We start from the raw sequence: 17,930 nt of genomic DNA on the forward strand, positions 1-17,930 counted from the left end.
ACTTCCTCTGACAGTAGGCTCCTGATGGGGGTGGGGACTGGCAGGGAAATCCAACATCATCGGGAGCTTGGCTCACAGAGGAAATGCGCACCTCTGAGGGAGCACTGCCAGGATCGCTATTAAGATCTCATTCTCCTTTAGAACAGCTTACTCCTGACACAGCGCAAAACACACCAGGCTCCTAAGTGGAACCCAGAGGAATTCCGTCTTGGAAGGAGCAAGGCTGCAGAATACCGGAAGTAGACTTAGCAAGTGAATAGCCCAGTGGAATGAGCTAGAAAAGCCCCCAAGCTTCAAGACCTGGAGCTCCTACACTGGCTGAATTCCATTCAGCATCATCCCACCTTTTGGCTCCTTCCTGGCTTTGTGCGTGTCCCTGTCTCTCCCTGGGAAGACTAACTGAGGCCACGGACACCAGCCATGTGGCTGTGAACCATTCACTTCACATGCCCCAGCCCAGGGGTCAAGTTCTGGCTCAGCTCTCCTTGTGGCATTACCTGAGATTTCTCTGCACCCAACACGTTCACCATCACTTCCATCACCGTCTCATGCATGCCGAGGACCCTCATGAGGTTGGGGTGCTGATAAAACACCTTGTTGTTCATTATCTCTCTAGGGTAAGGATCGGAGAGAGGCGTCAGGACTTGCTTATTGTGATGCTATGAGAATTCAGGAATGAGAACACCAATACACGAACACACTAGGGGTGAAGTAATGTAAATATGATGGCTGAAAAGATAATAAGGCGGCACTGGGGCAGCTGGAATATATGTGGGGTGTCTTTTCTTTTTTTAGCTAATAGGAATATCTTGTGTTCTTTTATTTCTATTAAGTACTTGCTTTCTCTCTTTAAGACATTTCCTTCTAATAACGTATTAAATAGCTGTCCTTTGGTCTTTCGCTCATAATAATTTAAGGCAGCCCAAATCCCTGAATTTCTCTTCCTCCATGTCCTCAGGGCCTTCTATTTTTAATTCTCTTGTCCTTATATCTATATCTCTATGCACTTCAGTTTTCTTACTGATACCTGCACCTTTTTCTTAAGGTAACTGTATGTTAGGTACCAATGACATCTTTGGACAGCAGTCTTTGAAACCCAGTGAAGTTATCAACAACAAAATGTAAAAAGATTGTGTTTTTAAATCATTCAATACAAATTCACATAATAAAGCTGAAGACAAATCAAAATAGAGAAGCAGCCTGTGACTTGGCTGCACAATCCCTTGCAGGGTGGTGACCCTCTGCTCGTCCCCTTCCCCCAGGGGTGTAGCTGTCAAGAGGAGAAAGCACTAGCTTTTACTGCAGTTCCGTCTACTACAAGGGCTAGGGGACAGGCTAATTCTGGAGCTTTTTTCTTTTGCCATAAAAGTCTTTTCATTTCTATTATAAGATTCCTCTTTAGAAATGAATTTGAGGAATATGTGCATATCCTGGACCCCCACCCAGGGGTCCTCAAAGTCCCCTTTCTGGGCCTCGGCAGTGGATGCTCCCTTGGTTTGCTGGCTCAAAGGCGGCGGGATGGAATGCCAGAAGCAGGAAGGCTGCAGTTCTAGGTTTTGATTTTAATCAAGTAAAACGGTGGGCTGGTCAGTGAACCTTTCTGGGTCTCAGTTTTCTCATCTGCAAAATGGAAGTGCTGTGCTGCCTAATTAAAGGAGATCTTCTTGATGTCTAAAATGCTATCTTTTTGACAACCCGGCTTCTAAGGAAAGCCACAACCTATGTTATGGGTAAAGGTGTCTCTTAGAACTGACAAAAATGACTCTCTAGGTTCATCCTGAGAAAAGAGAAGGATCAGGTGGCAATTTTTCCGAGGGAAGTCTCAGAATATTTCCAGTCAAGGATTAAGTGCTCAAAAGGTTTTTCTCTTGTTGGGTTGAACACACTGTCCCTTCCTCTGACTTCTTTCATTGCCCGCCTGGGGCAATTTTCATCAGATTCAAACTAAGTGACTGCTTTTCTCCAACGTTCCTCTCCACTTCCTCCGGCAATATCTCTTTCCCCTGAGGAGCAGGGAGTCTGGCCTCTCAGATTATCAAAGGTGACTGATTAGCAAGGATATAATTTCATAAGGAGTGAAATCAGGATGGGGGCACACAGAGATTCTATGGGATTTGATTCTGGAGTATCCATATATCAAGGGAAATCAGTTTTCTCACCTGAAGCTCTTTTGAGAGACTGGCACTTATCTGTGAATGACCTACCCCAGCCCGTTGATCATGAGCAGCTCCTCTTCCTTGCCCATCCTGACACTGAGGAGGCAGCGAATCTGGCCCAGGGCAGCCAGCAGGTTGATGGTGTCGCTCACGGAGGCCTGGCTGATGGTATAGGTCTTCCGCAGCGCCTGCAGAAGCTCCCCGATGCTGTCATACTGCCTCCGGAGGAGGTTGAACATCATCCGGACCAGCTCCGCATCCTGGATCTGGTCCTCCTGGGCCCAGCGGATCATTGTCTGTGAGATGAGCTCCTTCAGTGTCGCTAGAAGGACAACAGGATGTACCAGTACTGTGGTTGTCATGGTTCTGGGAGAGTTGTGTATTTCAACCACTTCATTCAACTATAAGACACATCCTCAGTTGGTCAAGGCTAAAATAATTTGTGGGTTTTTTTGCTTTTTTTGGCTGAGGAAGATTCACCCTGAGCTAACATCTCTGACAATCTTCTTCTATTTTGTATGTGGGTCACTGCCACAGCATGGCCACCGAGGAGTAGTGTAGGTCTGCACCCAGGAACTGAACCTGGGCTGCCGAAGTGGGGCACAGCAAACTTAACCACTAGGCCACGGGGAAGGCCCCCTAAAATAATTTGTTTTTAAGGGTGGGATATGACAAGCAGAGAAGTAGAATACATCATCAAAAGACAAATATGTGAGCCATACTACAAGAAAAGATATCTCCATTTTGAATTGAGGGTGCTAAATATTCTATTATGATTAACGACATTTGAATTAATGCCAGAAATAGAGGACTAAAGGAGACATTGTCCTTGTCTTCAGGGTGCTCACAGCCAGTTCTTTATGTTTTCATTTTGCTTTTATAAAAACCAAATTTTATTGTTATTTTATAATAGAAGGTAATAAATACTAAAATGGGGGTATGGGCAAGTGCCATGGGATGTTGTGGGGACCGACTGATTCCGGGTGGGTGAAGGCATTAGAAGATGACATTGGTCCCTGCCTCTTTAGAGTAAAACACTAGTAAGCACTGGAACTTCTTAACCGTAGGTATTGTTCTCCAAGAATTGTAAAGATACCACATACCATGAACTGATTAGCCATACCATGGATTCGAGAATTGCAAAAGATAGTTTAGATGACATAAACACAAAAATACAGAAGGAGATGGAGAGAAGTGGACTGAGAACACTCTTCAGGTCTAAAGCCTTTGCAATGGGACATTTGACCTTCACCCATTGAACTGACTTGTGGCCCTCAATCTTAGGCAGGATTCAGCTGACACTGCATCACAGACTGCTCTCACAAGCATCAAGGGAGAACAACCAGTATGACTTTGAATTCGGGATTTTTGGGGGCTCATACTGGTTGCACACAAATGCCACTGGCTGCACAAGTAAAGAAAAGATCGTTGAAGTGGGACTCAAACCAGCTGTGGGACCTTCAGAGGCTGGACAAAACGGCCCCTGAAAAGTGCTGATTGGCATTGCTGTGGAAGGGTGATCAGAAAGGAGAGGCAGATCTGAGAGGGAGGACGAAGTAGAAGGGGACCCTGCCAGAATGGCTAAGGAGGCACTGCTCACCACTCCCCATGCCATACACACACTTCCAGAAGATGCCATGACAGAGGCAAGAAATGTTGCTCTTAAATCATAATTACATCCAAGTCTGGCTCTGTGAATTCACATTCCTGAGAGGTATGGATGACACCCAGATCCTTATTTCAGATCTGGTGATAAAGGCAGAGCTCAGGGGATGAGGAAGGCCACGCAGTCCATCAGTGAAAGGACTGGGAATAAACTCAGATCGGTGCTTTCGGTAGCCCGTGCTGTTTCTAACAGTCTAGTTTTCTACCTCCATTTCACTATATACAGCAGACGTCTGCTCTACATACACTCTTGGCTCATCGTAAGGATATAAAAATAGAACTTGGTCACCAAAGCTCCAAAAGAGATGCAGATGTAAAGGATTAGTTTAACTCACTGCTGTGTCTGTCAACCCTGTGGGTGTTTTAGGTTCAGATGGGAGACATAAGCTGAAAAACTTGAAAAAAGGATACCCAAGGCAGAGAGAAGCACAGCTAAAAGAAGTTCCTAAGAGATCTCACTAGGCAGGGATGGCTGACTAATATCTGCTAGGTTAGGTAATACCTGTACCCTCCAGGGAAAAAGTTATTTATGGACTAGGCTGGGCTCCTCTCAGGAACTTGTCACCTCAGTACCCAAATGGAAAAGTTCCTTTTTCTCCTGGTTAACAGTCACAGCAAGGAATGAAAGCAAGACAAAAACATAGACACTCTTGGACTCAACAGAAGCTTATCCAGTCCCATAAGAACAATCACCTCTTAAGCCTATATTTGGCCTAAAAGAGTAATGGTCCTCACCACTAACAATCAAATTCTCTGCAGAGAATTTCATCACATCATCACAGTTGCTGCCACACGTGAAAAGCAACTATCAGAATTTTTAATCAGCTCAAGGACCGTCCTCTTTTCAACTGGGAATTTTACGAAGTCATAATGAAATCTAGTAAATATTAGCTTCCCCTTAATCTGGCTTTCAGATTAATTCAGGAGTTAGGTGAGCTCTTAGCCTCACACCAACTTAAAAATACAAATCAAAGTTTATACTCTTGAGAATGGATCATTAACAGCAAAACATTTCACTACAGGGCAAATGGGAAAGAAAACAGCCTTTTAGTCTTGAAAGGATGGAATAGGAAACACCATGGGTTCCTGGTCCAGGCCAGCCTTCAAGGGGAGTATTAGAGATGGGGCAAATAAATCTATGTGTGTGACCAGGCTAAAGCTCAGTGAAAAAAACGTGGCCCCAAGATCCCGACAGAAAAGGAGAAAGCAAGACTCATCATCATTGTGTTATTGATGGACAGATGTAACTCAGTGGAAGGCATGACATTTAAGGCCATTCTTGTTGCACAGGGTTCCAGATTGTGAGATAGAGGTCCAGAAAATGAGAGAAAGAATGACTATGAGAAGAACGCAAACCGGGGGGAGTGGGAGGAAACATTTTCAAGAGCCCTGAAAAGCACAGCATATTCTGTGGGCTGACATCTGCTAGAGACCCAGCACCCACCGAGCAAACCAAAGCTGAATCAATGAATTTCTAATGGTCTCAACACCTCTGGGACTGAGAAAATAGAGCTTTACAGCCTTGGCAGCAACGCTGTTGAAAATTCCTCAGGTTTTAATTAGCTCCCATGAACCAGCAGCAGAGCAGTATCAATGTACCAGGGTTGAGAGGTTAAAAAGAATACATTTTTCTAGAATGTGGTAGGCTCCCCAGAAATCTGTACATCTGAGAATTAAAATAATTAATGCCTATGACTATGTCTGGCACATACTGTGGGTTTAATAAAGGTTAACTATTATATTATCTATACCAGAAGTATAAAAGCATGGTTCACAGACCCTTGGGGACCCCAAGACCCTTTCGGCAGTTTGCAAGGCCAAATGTATTTTCATAGCAATTCTAAGATGTTATTTGCCTTTTTCACTGTGTTGATAAGGGCACTGATGGTGTAAAAGCAATGGTGGGTAAAACTGCTGGTGCCTTAGCATGAAACTCTATTCTTTACTGCCAGATCCCCAGGAAAATGCCCAGTCTCATAAGAATGTCCTAAAGGAAATAGAAAAACTACTTTATTAATAATACACTCAAGTATACATCTTTTTAATATTCTGTGTGACACAAAAGAAAGGATGCCTAAAGCAATCTGCTACAGGTCAAAGGTCAGAGGTTTTCCCGAGGGAAAGCACTTGTGCTATTGTGAGAGACATCAGGTGAACTAGACTCTTGTTTCATAGAATGCTGGGTTTTTTTTAGATCGCTTTTATTTATTTATTTATTTTGCTAAGGAAGAGTCACCCTAAGCTAACATCTGCTGCCACTGCCAATCTTCCTCTTTTTGTATGTGATCCACTGCCACACCATAGCCACTGATAGAGGAGTGGTGTAGGTCTGTACCTGGCAACCGAACACGGGCCACTGAAGCGGAGCATGTTGAACTTAACCTACGAGGCCACCAGGGCTGGCCCAGAATGCCATTTTTAATTAAAAGAATGACAGACAAACTGTGGTTAATCAGACTTGAGTAACTGACAGACATTTTCTTAAAAATGAAAGAAGCAAGCCTGTCACTTCAAGGAAAACAACTGATAGTGTCTGTGCCAATAATAAAATTCGAGCTTTCAAGTGAAAACTAGAATTTTGGAAAATGTTCATCTGCCACTGTGAGTCTGACAGCTTCCCAAGACTTAAAGACCTTTCTGATTAAATTGTTGATGTTAACAAATGTGATTTAAAAAATATTTTATAATGAAATGTGTCAACATTTGGAAGCTCTGCATAACTCAGTGAACCAATAATTTCCCAATGATCGATGCACAATGCTACAAAAACATTCATGGGTAAAAGCTACATTCAACGTGTAAGATAGATCAATGGTTTTTTATATAATCAAGTACAAAAATGTCTTTAATATGGTTTCAGGTTCCACAGGCAATTAACTTTTGAGAAACTACTGCTTATTGAATTTTGATACAGTATCAAAGAATATTCACAATTATTTGAAAAGGCTATTAAAATGCTACTCTCCTTTCCAACTATATATGTTTGAGGCCAATTTTCTTCCTATTTTTTAACCAGATATAAGAATCCAACTATCTTCTATTAAGTCAGACCTAAGACTTAGAACAATGTAAAAAATATCACTCATAATTTTTTTATTTTGAAAAATTTAGTTATTTTTCATAGAAGTATGCTATTTACGTAACATGTACTGAGGTTTTTCCTACTTTTAAATGAATTAAGAAATATTTAAAAAATTTCTTAGTTTTAAATTCTAGTTCTAATTCAGCTTAAAATATCTAATGCAACAGATATAATCCATATAAACTAAAGCTTTTTAGGGTCCTTGATAACTTTTAAGAGCATAAAGGGGTCTCAAGACCAAAAAGTTTGAGAATCACTGATCTATACAAAGGGCCTCTGTTCAGGTGGTGGCCATGCTGGAAACAAAGCTTTCCCTCCAGGTAAGATGAATCCTGTTCCATTAGACCGTGTGATTCTAATCAAGTAGCTGAGACCTGAACCTTGAAAACTGCAGCTTAGGAAGCTTTCTATGTTTGTTTCTGTATTTGAGGTAGAGTAAATGTGAGTATACAAAGAGCAAGACAGCTCACATTGAGAAATAAAGTGAGGATTAAAGTACCATTATTTTGAAAATTAGATCCTGGCAGTCAGCAAGGGCCCCCGCCACTGTTCATCCATCACCAAAGGGCTCCCTGCCAGCCTGAAGGGCCCTAAATGCTTCTCTCTTCAGTTTGGGTTTAAGATCAGTCATCTTCAGAGCAAGACTATCTTTGACACTGAGGCTGTGAGGCTTTCTCTAGCCCGCTCTCCAGTTAGTACAATGGGACACACCGCGAAAAGTGGGCGACAGGTTCGAGAGAGAGGCACTTAATTCTTTGCCCCTGACATTAGCTGACTCTTCAGCAATGACTTTACTCTTATTCATACTGGAAACCAGGGCTGTCAACTACAGAAGGCTTTGCTCTGGAGGCAATGTGTATTAGGCCTCAGGACATATCTCATTCACAGTTTCTGCCCGTCGTCATGTAGCTGTCTCAGGTAGCTGAGTTACCTCCAGTTGTGTCACTACCGAATTAGCTTATTAATCAAACACTATTTTCTGTTAAGTGCCCAATATTGAGTTAGGTACTCTATATGAAACTATTTCAAAACACAATTATTACCCACAGCAGCCTAGTCGGGGAAATGAGATACATACTTGTGAAGCATTTAATAAGAAATAAAGTGTAAAATAATGAGTAGGACTGTGTTATCCAAGACATTTAGAAAATAAGACAATTCACAAGAAGGCACAACTTCTATAGTAATACATACATTAGAAAGAAATCAGAGAAGAGAAATGATCAGACGTTCCTCTCTTACTTTTTTTTCCCCAGTGGGTCTTTTATCTAAAGTTATTTATATTTGTAGAATAGGTCCACATTACATGGAGACTAAAGCAACAGGGACGAAGAAGCTCTATGCTGAAGAAGCTCTTCCGAGGGATGTAGGAAATGATCTGATGGAAAACACATGACCCTTCGCTGTGAGTGTTCTGGAGTCTATTTTCCTTCAAAAGATGGTTCACACAAGTAGTTCCTCTCGTAAATACTTTATATTTCTTCCTGGTTTCAATGGGGAACGCTGACAATTTTGGTAGGATTTTCAAAAAAGCAAAGGGAGTCAACTCTCGAGATATATTTGAACTTCTTTCTTAACCAAAGAGAGACAGGTACATTAAGAACAGTTACAACCAAATACTGATTTCATTAATCTTGCTTTTCTAAGTTCATCTTTGGAAAGGCTGCCCTTTAATGACTAAAAAAACACTTAGTACTCCTAAGAAACACAACTCCTGAAGGGGGACAGACTCCAGGAGAAAGGCAGTGAGGTGGAGAGGTTAAATCTGCCATTTGCCATAACATACGGCCCCATCTTACTCTCTTCACTCACACTCACACACACACACACACCCCTAATTACTCCAGTCAGAACCTCCACCATGTGTATGTGAAGTTGCTTCTGCTGTCTCTGTGGCAACTCTAGGATTTTCATCCACTGAAATACCTATTTCAAGAAGGCCTTGGCAAGAGAACTAGATGGTTCAACTCTTGGGATTTAAAGAAAGCTATAGTGTTCTTTTCAAAAACAAAAAAGAGAGAAAGATACGTAAACAAGCACTTGCTTTCTGAGGAGAAATGAAACAAATCCTATGAAGCAGAATGCTTTTGGAAAGCTAGTCATGTACAGCCAGGCTCCTTGATAATTATAAAGGTTCACTTATGAAATTATTATTAACATTCTAACTCCCTCCACTTTTGCAATTAGTATGATTAGGGATAGTCACATTTAGGCAATTACATCAAATATATGATATAGTAATCGCATTTTAAATGATTGTTCAGGCTAACTCAGAATGGAAGTATTTCTAAGGCACTGTATTGTTTAGGGAGACTTGATGCCCTGAAAGATGCTTTAGAAGAAAAATAGCTACATCACTAATTGATTTCTGGACTAGTTAGATGTTCCACATTAGAAGATAGGATTAGAGTGTCTTTAAATTAGAGCCAGTCTTAGCCTATCAGTTTGGGAGCCCAGGTATTATTTATTGTTAAGTTGTTTACTTCCTTCTACTTGTCACTTTGTAAAAACCTGCTGTTGGACCTCAGAACCCCAAGCCCACCATTCTTTGAACCTTATAAGAAAATTCTTTGGAGAGTCACTCACCACATTTGGTATAACTCTTTTTGAAATGGTCAAATTACCAGCGTTGCAATGCCAACTACAAGAAGAGAAAGGTCATTTATTCTCATGGTGCAGGTTTACATTTTTAGGCTGCAGGGGTCTAGAAAGAATCTTTTCTTTTCATCTCTAAATTTAGATCACAGTCCAAGGGGCCATCATGCAAGGAGGCACATGCTTACTATCAAAGAGCAGATGGTGGCCACTGGCAAAGCAAATCCCTACAGCTCACAGATCCCAAACCTATGCTGGTATTGTATTTCTGTGAGTGTGTTCTTAAATCTGGGTCAGTTTGGAGGAAAAAAGTGTTCTGATTACATTGAAAAGAGGGAGCCAACAAAATTCCACTGTACTTAGTTTAAACTTAGAAAGAAATTTATAATGCTCACACTTACAATGGGAAAAGAAAAATAATTATGTGCATCCAAATTACATACACTTATTTTTAAATTCTAGGTGATTACAAAGTCAGCTTGTGGTATGCTTTAAATGCTCTGGAGACATTAACAGGTGGTAGATCGTTTCCAAGTACAAGGAACAAGTGTATTTTGACCTCTGCTTTCTTCCTCTCTGCGGTAGGCTGAATAATGGCTCCCAAAGGATGTTCACCTCCTAATTCTCAGAACCCACGACTATGCCACTTTACATGACAAAGACATTTGGAACATGGGATTCAGTTAAGGATCTTGAGATGGGGAGATTATCCTGGATTATCCGAATGGGCTCAATGTAATCACAAGGGTCCTTACAAGATGGAGGCAAGAGGGTCAGCATCAGAGAGGAGATGTGATGACAGAAGCAGAGGTCAGACTGGTACCACTGCTAGAAGGGACCACTAGTCAAAGAATGCAGGAGGCCTTTTGAAGCTGGGAAAGGCAGGAAATGGATTCTCCCCTAGAGCTTTCAGAAAGAATGGAATGCTACTAACCCATTTTAGACTCGTGACCTCCAGAACCGGAAGTCATAAATTTGCACTATTTTAAGCCACTAAGTTTGTAGTAATTTGTTACAGCAGCAAGAGGAAACTAGCATATTCCCACTGATACAAAGTCCTGGGTTGAGGATATTTGACTCCTTTCCCGAGGGTACAATTCAGACTGGAGAGTCTTGGCGAGCAAGCTACTATGGAAGTGCCCACAGAAGCTGGGATCTGAGAGAGATTCAGTTAACTGAGTTTTTGTGGACGCAACTGTAGTAAAACACAGGGCTGCTGACATAACTGAAGACTGTCTGGATCTGGCCCATAGCTTGTGTCAAACCAGAACAACGTTAAAGGCAGAAAGCACCTATTGTAGAGCTGCTATGGCCCACTAGATAAGGTACACAGACCACAGACAGCATCCTCTCTAGTTCCTGAAACACAGCTTCTGGGCCTCTACTTTCTCTCTGACCAAGGTGAGAACTGCCTACATCTAAACACTGAGTAAATGAAAGATGCTAAGATAATAAGCATCATGGCATAACGAATATTCCTGATCACATATCCAGCATCCGTTTGTCCCCCTTCCTTCTTAACAGAACCCTGATTTTGTACACATATCTGTCTCTCTACCTTACAGCCCATTTTCCTCCGTGAAAGCTGACCCAACCCCACTCCAAAGGTGGGTTCTGTTGACTTAAGTCAGCCAGCACATCTTACTTTCTAGATCACACTCATTGGTTCATGACCAGTTCTATGACCAAGTTCTCCAGTCGAAGGTGATCTCAGGATCCTTGCTTCGAATACCAGGACAGAAGAAACTTTCTCGTTTTTCCCTAGGACACCGTTGTGCATGGACGTGAGGCCCAGCACTGCGGCCACCATCTTGCTCCAGTCTGAGGGCAAAGCTGGAACACGGAACAAGAAGTCTGGGGAGAGTGAGCAGAGGCACGGGATTAACTCAACCCAGTGGCTGGCTCCATCTTTAAACGTCCAGGTACGCCAGTCAATGAAGTCCCTTATTGGCTATTCTAACTGAGTTGGGTTTTCTATTCTTTTTTACTGCAAGTATCTGAAATGATAAATATGGAGATGAAGTTCTTATGACCTCTACTTTGTATATTCACTTCAGAAGCTGAGAGATGTACAAACTTCTAACTACGAGAACACTGAGCACTATTTTATTGAATTCTTACTCTCCTTACCCCCACCCCAGGAGCTAGGAACTATTGTCAGTCTCATTTCACAGACAAGGAAACTGAAACACACAGAGGTTAAGGAACTAGCTAAACATCACAATGTAAAAGACAGATGGGATTCAACCTCGCCTGCTGGGATCTAAACCCATCTTCTTTACCATCTTGAAGCTGCTTACTTTCAATAGCTTCACCAAATTCCAAAAAATAGTTATTTTTATTAATGTTTTAAATTTATATTATACTGTTTAGATGCTCTCTTAATAACCTATGAAACAGATCCAGAAATAAATACTGAAAATCATAAAGCTTTAGCTTTTTCTTTAACTGACTCTGAGCTAGGCAGATTACTCACTTTCCCAGAGCCTCAATTTCTTCACCAATAAAATGAAGTTAATAATATAAAATTGATGTTGAAGAAATGAACCTAAGTGTGGGGTAGTGACAAGAGTGCTGGGTACTTTGTTCCAGCTCTGCCTGTGTGACCTTGGTTAAGTTGCTTTACCTCTCTGTGTCCCTCTGCTCACTTCTATCAAGTTCAGTCACTTGTGGCTTAATATTCTAGGAGTCTATGTCTATCTGACCCATTGAGCTCTTGAAAGGACTGTACTAATTTATTAAAATGGCAAATGAATGCCTATGGCTTCATCAGGTTAAATTGATGAACATCAAGAATTTTACCACCACATTTTAATGCCAACCGGCCCTATCATGATGTTACCCAGCTTGCTTTTACTAATAGTAAAACCTGAGATTGAAGAAATAAAACAAAATCTTATAATTCCGGCAGCTACTGACCATGGTGAGTAAGTGGCCATTATCAAAGTATTGCCACACACTGCTAATCACTTACGTTGGGGAGATGAGCTGTGGCCAATTGATGGCCTTTTTGACGACTGTCCTGATTGCTAGTGGAGAAAGAGCCCTTCCTATGTCAGGGGTCAGATGGCATAATAACACCCTCTGGATTTAGTGGGGAAGATTTATTGTGGAAGGCCTCATGCCCTCTGTGCTCTGTGCCCCAGGGCTGCCTCTGGGCTGGAAGTCTGGTCTGCATTACCAAGTGGCCAAACACCTACTCCTTACTAGCAGAGGTCAGGGAGAAAGGCAAACCCAGCAACTCCGAGGAGACTTGGAAAACTCATCATGCTAATTTCTCTGTGCTTTGCTAGTGCCTCTCTGGCCCAGGCTGTGCAGTTGGTACCACCTTTGCTTCATTTCACTAGAACAAGGATGCTGTCGGGATCACTGAGAACAAGGTTACAAGGCTCCGAAAACCTGAAAGGAAAAGCCTGCAAAGACAACCTGGAGCTCTTTTCCTGGGTGACAAGAAAGAACGGCTCAATTGACTATGTGTCATCAGGGCCCAACAAGCAGGCACTGGCTGTCAGGCCCCAAGAGGTGTGCTGTGGTGCAGGGCCCACTCCAGGCTCTGAAGCAAGCAGCTGAAGATCTAAGCCAGCTCTCATCATCCCAGCTCTGTCTTTAATGTTTGGACGTGTACACTTGTTTCCTTCTCTGCTGGTTTCATTGGCTGGGGAATAAGCTGCTTGCTAGAACATTCTACTTCTCATTACAATAATAGTAGCCAATGTTTACCAAGGGCTTCCCATATGTCAAACCCTGTGCTAACACCATACCTGGATTATCATCTAATCTTCACAACCATCATGTAAGAAGAGAAAAGAAAGACTTGTTGGGGCCGGCCCAGTGGCATAGTGGTTAAATTTGCATGGTTTACCTCAGCAGTCCGGGGTTGATGCTTCAGATCCCAGGCACAGACCTAGCACTGCTTGTCAAGCCACACTGTGGTGGCATCCCACATAAAATAGGGAAACATTGGCACAGATGTTAGCTCAGCGACAATCTTCCTTAAGCAGAAAGAGGAAGATCAGCAACAGATGTTAGGGCCAATCTTCCTCACAAAAGAAAAAAAAAAAAAGATGTGGCAGGAATTGAGTTTCTCCAACAATGCTGGCTGTTATTAGCCCAATCCCCACTTTTTGTTTTTATTTAGACAAAGAAACAGTTCAATTTCATAAACACACCAAGGTTTCCATAAATAGCAGTCTGCTGAGGCAGCTGTGGGAGTGAGTGCTGCACAGGAGAAGAAGCACTGGAGACCGAGCCTCCTGCCTCCATCTGCCACTGGCGTGGATGCCAGAAATCACCCTAGTCAGGCTGGCCAGGCTGTCCTGGGGCGTGGCTCTCACCCTATGTGTGGACGGTCATGTGGCAGTTGGATATTTCTGCTAAATCCATTTCTGAATTTCCCTCCCACGGTAGTTTTCTACCTGGCCAGAGCCTTTCCACTTGTGAGGGTGGAGACAAGTGTGGAAGCAAACTGCTTCACCCCTACACCTATTTCTCCAGCTGGCAGATGCTCCCTAACCGTCAGAGGCAGCCCTGCCAGCCACCAGCGAAACCACACGTAGGCGCTGCGGCCGGATTCTGCCAGTCCATCCCTGTAGCCCCCTGGGGTTTCATCCATCACTTCCAGAAAATTAGCCTGTTGTTTTTGAAATCAGTCAACCAGCCTCATAATCACTTTCTCAAAAACATTCAGGCGATTAAAGATTGATGATGACAACAGGGAAAAGAGCAGAGAGAAGAGACTGATGTGTGAGGGAGGGAAATCCCTGAAACGAAGCAGCGGAGATCTGACAGCAAAGGACTCATGGGCTTGAGGTCTCTGTCTTCACTCTGCTGGGAAAGTAATCAAACTGCCTTGACTCTAGTTTCTACATCTATTCAGCATGGAGAATAAACTGATTCTGAGACAGTGGCCAGCCACGTGTCCTCAGTATCTGTGCTTCCTCATCCTCTTCCTTCCACCCCTCCCTGCTCCCTTCCCACCCAGCCTTGCGCAGTGGGCCTGGGATACGGAGCATGATTCCAATCTTGGCCTCTTTCTTACTTGTTGCAAGAACCTTGTCCAAATTATTTTGCTTCCCTCAGGCTTAGTTGCCTAGTACACAAAGTGGGAACCTGGCTGCCACTACACCTGGTCGTTTGCTGTGAGGATAAAAGCAGATGAAGTGATGTGAAGCCTCTGGCACAGAACCTGACACAAAGTAGATGCTCAATGGATATTAGATTTCCTTTCCTCTGACAACCAAACTCTCTTCTTCCTCAGTAAAACTCAGGCTGCCAGAGAACAGGCCTGCCACTGACTGATCAAACAGATGCGGGATACCTGTTACTCATCTATTGCTGTGAAGCCCTGGACCAGGAGCCAGTGATCATCGGAATGAGTTCTGATCCTTGCTTTGCCTTCTCACAGATGGGCAAGTCGCTAAATGCCTCAGCTTCTCCATTTCCTCATCTCTAAGCTATGGCTAAGGATGCCTGTTTTGTCTGCCATGCAGGCTCTTCAGGAGAATGAGACTAGGCGTGGAAAACCTTGGGACTTCTATGGAGCTAAATAAAAAGTAAGGTTCTGCTCCTCCCCTCGGTCTGTTAACAAAATTGTCCATCTCTCAGAAATCCATAAAGACCATCTGTAACACCTTCCTCTTCATCACATTTCTAAGCAGTTGCCAAGATATGCCAACCCTACCTTTATAATGTATCTGACACCTGGAAGTCACTTTTTGCTGTTAACATCTATATTAGATTTTTATTGCTGCTGTGACACGTCCCCAAAAACTTAGTGGAAAAACAACACCCATTTACCATGTTACAGTTCTGGAGATGAGACATCTGACCCAGACCTGGGCTAACCCTAGAGCTCCAGATTCTAGAAGCTTCCTGCATTCCTCAGCTCATGTTCTCCTTCCTCTAGGAAACTTGAGCCACACCTTCCCATGCCCCATCACTCTGACTCTCTTCTGCCACGTTCTTTCACTTTTCACTTCCACCTTCGTGATTACTTTGGGTCCGCTTCAGTAATCCAGGAGATTTCCCTATTTTAAAGTCAGCTGATGAGCAACCTTAGTTCCATCCACAATCTAAATCTCCCTATGCCTCTGAACCTAACATATTTGTAGGATCCAGTGATTAGGACATGGGCATCTTCAGGGGCCATTATCCTGCCTACCACACTGCCCTCATTCAAGTCCTCAGAATCTCTCTGCTAGAGAGTGGCAGGACATCCCAATGGGCCTCCACGTCTCCCCCTGAAGTCCTTTGGCTTGTTATCCTGCTAAAACAGAACTGACCGGTGCCTAAGACAGTGCCTGAGATATGGAGGTGATTGACAAACATGTTAACAGCCAAAAAGAGTTAAAATTAAGTGCTTACTCTGCACCAGGCACACCTTTAAGCACCTTGCATATATTAACTAATTTAATCCTCATACCAACCAAATAAGGTAAGTGTTAATGCTATGTCCATTTTACAGATGAGAACACTGAAGCACAGAGAAGCTGTCACATGCTCAGTCTCACAGATATTATGTGGCAGAGCAAGAATTTGAGACCAGGTGGTCTAATTCTAGTGCCCTGTTCTCATAACCACCTCTGCACTCTTGAGGAAATGAATGTTAGTCCTCAAGAACCTTCATAGACACTGTCTACAGGGGGAAGGATATTATTGTATATATAATATGGATAGGAATTAGACTCAGGTGGATTGAACTTTTACGCCACCACTATGTGACTTTGGAGAGTTACTAAATCTCTCTTTACATGAGTTTCTTCAACTGTCAAATAAGAATAAAATTGTCTACTGCATATTGTTGTTGTGAGAATTAAATGAGGTGATACTTACGGAAGTGCTTAAGACAATGCTCAGGACACAGTGGGCCATATAAATGTGAACCCCTCCCTGACACTGCAAGGCCAAGCAGTATAAAATACATGGGCACAACAACCTGTCATACTCTAAGACCGAATACAGTTTAATACTCAACTTCAAGACACTCTGTTCTAACACCTCTCTACCTTTCCACTTTGCCCATCTCATAATTCAGCCAATCTCAACTCATTGCCACTCTCGGATTATGAAATTTTTTGCCCCTGAGCCTTTGTGGAAGCAACTCTTTTCATCAAAAATGCCTTTCCCTTCTTATTTCATCTACCCATCTACATTCTTCACAGACACTTTCCCAATCCCCTTCTCTGGCCACCTACTGTATCTTACCTGCACTTTTATTATAGCACATAGGACCTCATGATTATATTGAGTTGCCTGTCCACCCTCATTTCCTCCTTTGTCTGTAAGGCTCTCGTTTACATCATCGTTGTGAACCTCGAGTAACTAACAAGCATCGGAGGTCAAAAAGATTTGTGCCATGAACTGAACGTGGAAATAAGGAGGATGTGGTCCCAGCACTAAGTCTTGGTAAGGAAAACAAACAGGTCCACAGACATCCCGCCTAAGGTGGAAAGTTGCACACACCCTGTGAGAAATTTCCCGATCTGGCAGGGCCGGGGAGAAGGAGGACGAGGTTGAAAGAAGGACTCCATGGAGGAGGCGTCTCTGTGTGTGTGTGTCTTGGAAAGAGGCAGTTTGGAGAGAATTTAAAGAGGCTTAGAAATATGGCCTGAGCACCACAGCTGTACCTACTGCTGAGTTATTTTACTTTTTAGGTGGGGAGAATTTTGGTGTAGGGCTCTCAGGCCATTCAGGGACTGGGCAAGAGCTGGCACAAGTAGCAGCTTTCTTTGTAGAGAGGTGATGATGAAAAAACTTCCCATGGGGAAAGCATCCAGCGAACGACAGAGATCAGGAACGTGCCAACTTTGATCTGTAAAGTGACAGGTGATTTTCATTTTGTTAATTTTAGCATTTAGCAGAAATAGCTGGCTGGCTTCTTCTGGAGGAATAACTCAGTGGCTACAGATTTATATTCAAGAAAACACTGCTTAAATTGTAGTGTGTAAGAAGCACTGGCCTAGAACTAACAGGCAAAAGATTTTCTAGGGAATTCGCTGGGTTGGGATATTAAAAAGAAATGCGACTCAGTACGGTGGGCGGCTCCTATTAGATTTGATTACCTCTTCATTATCATATGATCTTTTGGTAAGACTGTAACAGCTTTCATCGACAATGTGACTTGGAGTAGGTTTGGGCAAATCCCTGTAACAGCCAGCAGGATTCTCATGAGTTTCAGGACCCTGTTGCTTCCTCTTTCCCAGAAAAGTTGAGCTTCCCCTGTAGGTTATCTGGCCAACACCAACTGCTCATAGAGGACAAATTGCGCCACCTACCCTGAAAACTCTGAATCTAGATCCTTGGGTTGATTGGCTTTTTGATGTTAAAATTTTGACTTCTGTTGGGTTCAGCTTTTTCACATGTTAATAATGAGTCAGAGTAGTGAGTTACCTCACAGACGTAGTAAGAAAGACAAAATGATCATTTTTTTTTAA

At 42.8% G+C, this 17,930-nt stretch overlaps 1 protein-coding gene across 9 annotated transcripts in view; it reads right to left on the reverse strand.

Moving 5' to 3' along the window:
* The window catches only part of RYR3 (ryanodine receptor 3), a 484,984-nt gene that overhangs the window by 137,412 nt on the left and 329,642 nt on the right, over positions 1–17,930 (reverse strand). For all 9 annotated transcript variants that reach the window (XM_046653250.1, XM_046653245.1, XM_046653249.1 and 6 more), the window contains exons 39-40: positions 2,205–2,478; positions 498–612 (exon numbers count right to left, since the gene is read on the reverse strand). In XM_046653250.1, coding sequence (XP_046509206.1) covers positions 498–612; positions 2,205–2,478 — 389 coding nt within the window. The remainder of the gene's footprint in view (positions 1–497; positions 613–2,204; positions 2,479–17,930) is intronic.

This window comes from Equus quagga, chromosome 2 (assembly GCF_021613505.1).
Source record: "Equus quagga isolate Etosha38 chromosome 2, UCLA_HA_Equagga_1.0, whole genome shotgun sequence".
Taxonomy (NCBI): domain Eukaryota; kingdom Metazoa; phylum Chordata; class Mammalia; order Perissodactyla; family Equidae; genus Equus; species Equus quagga.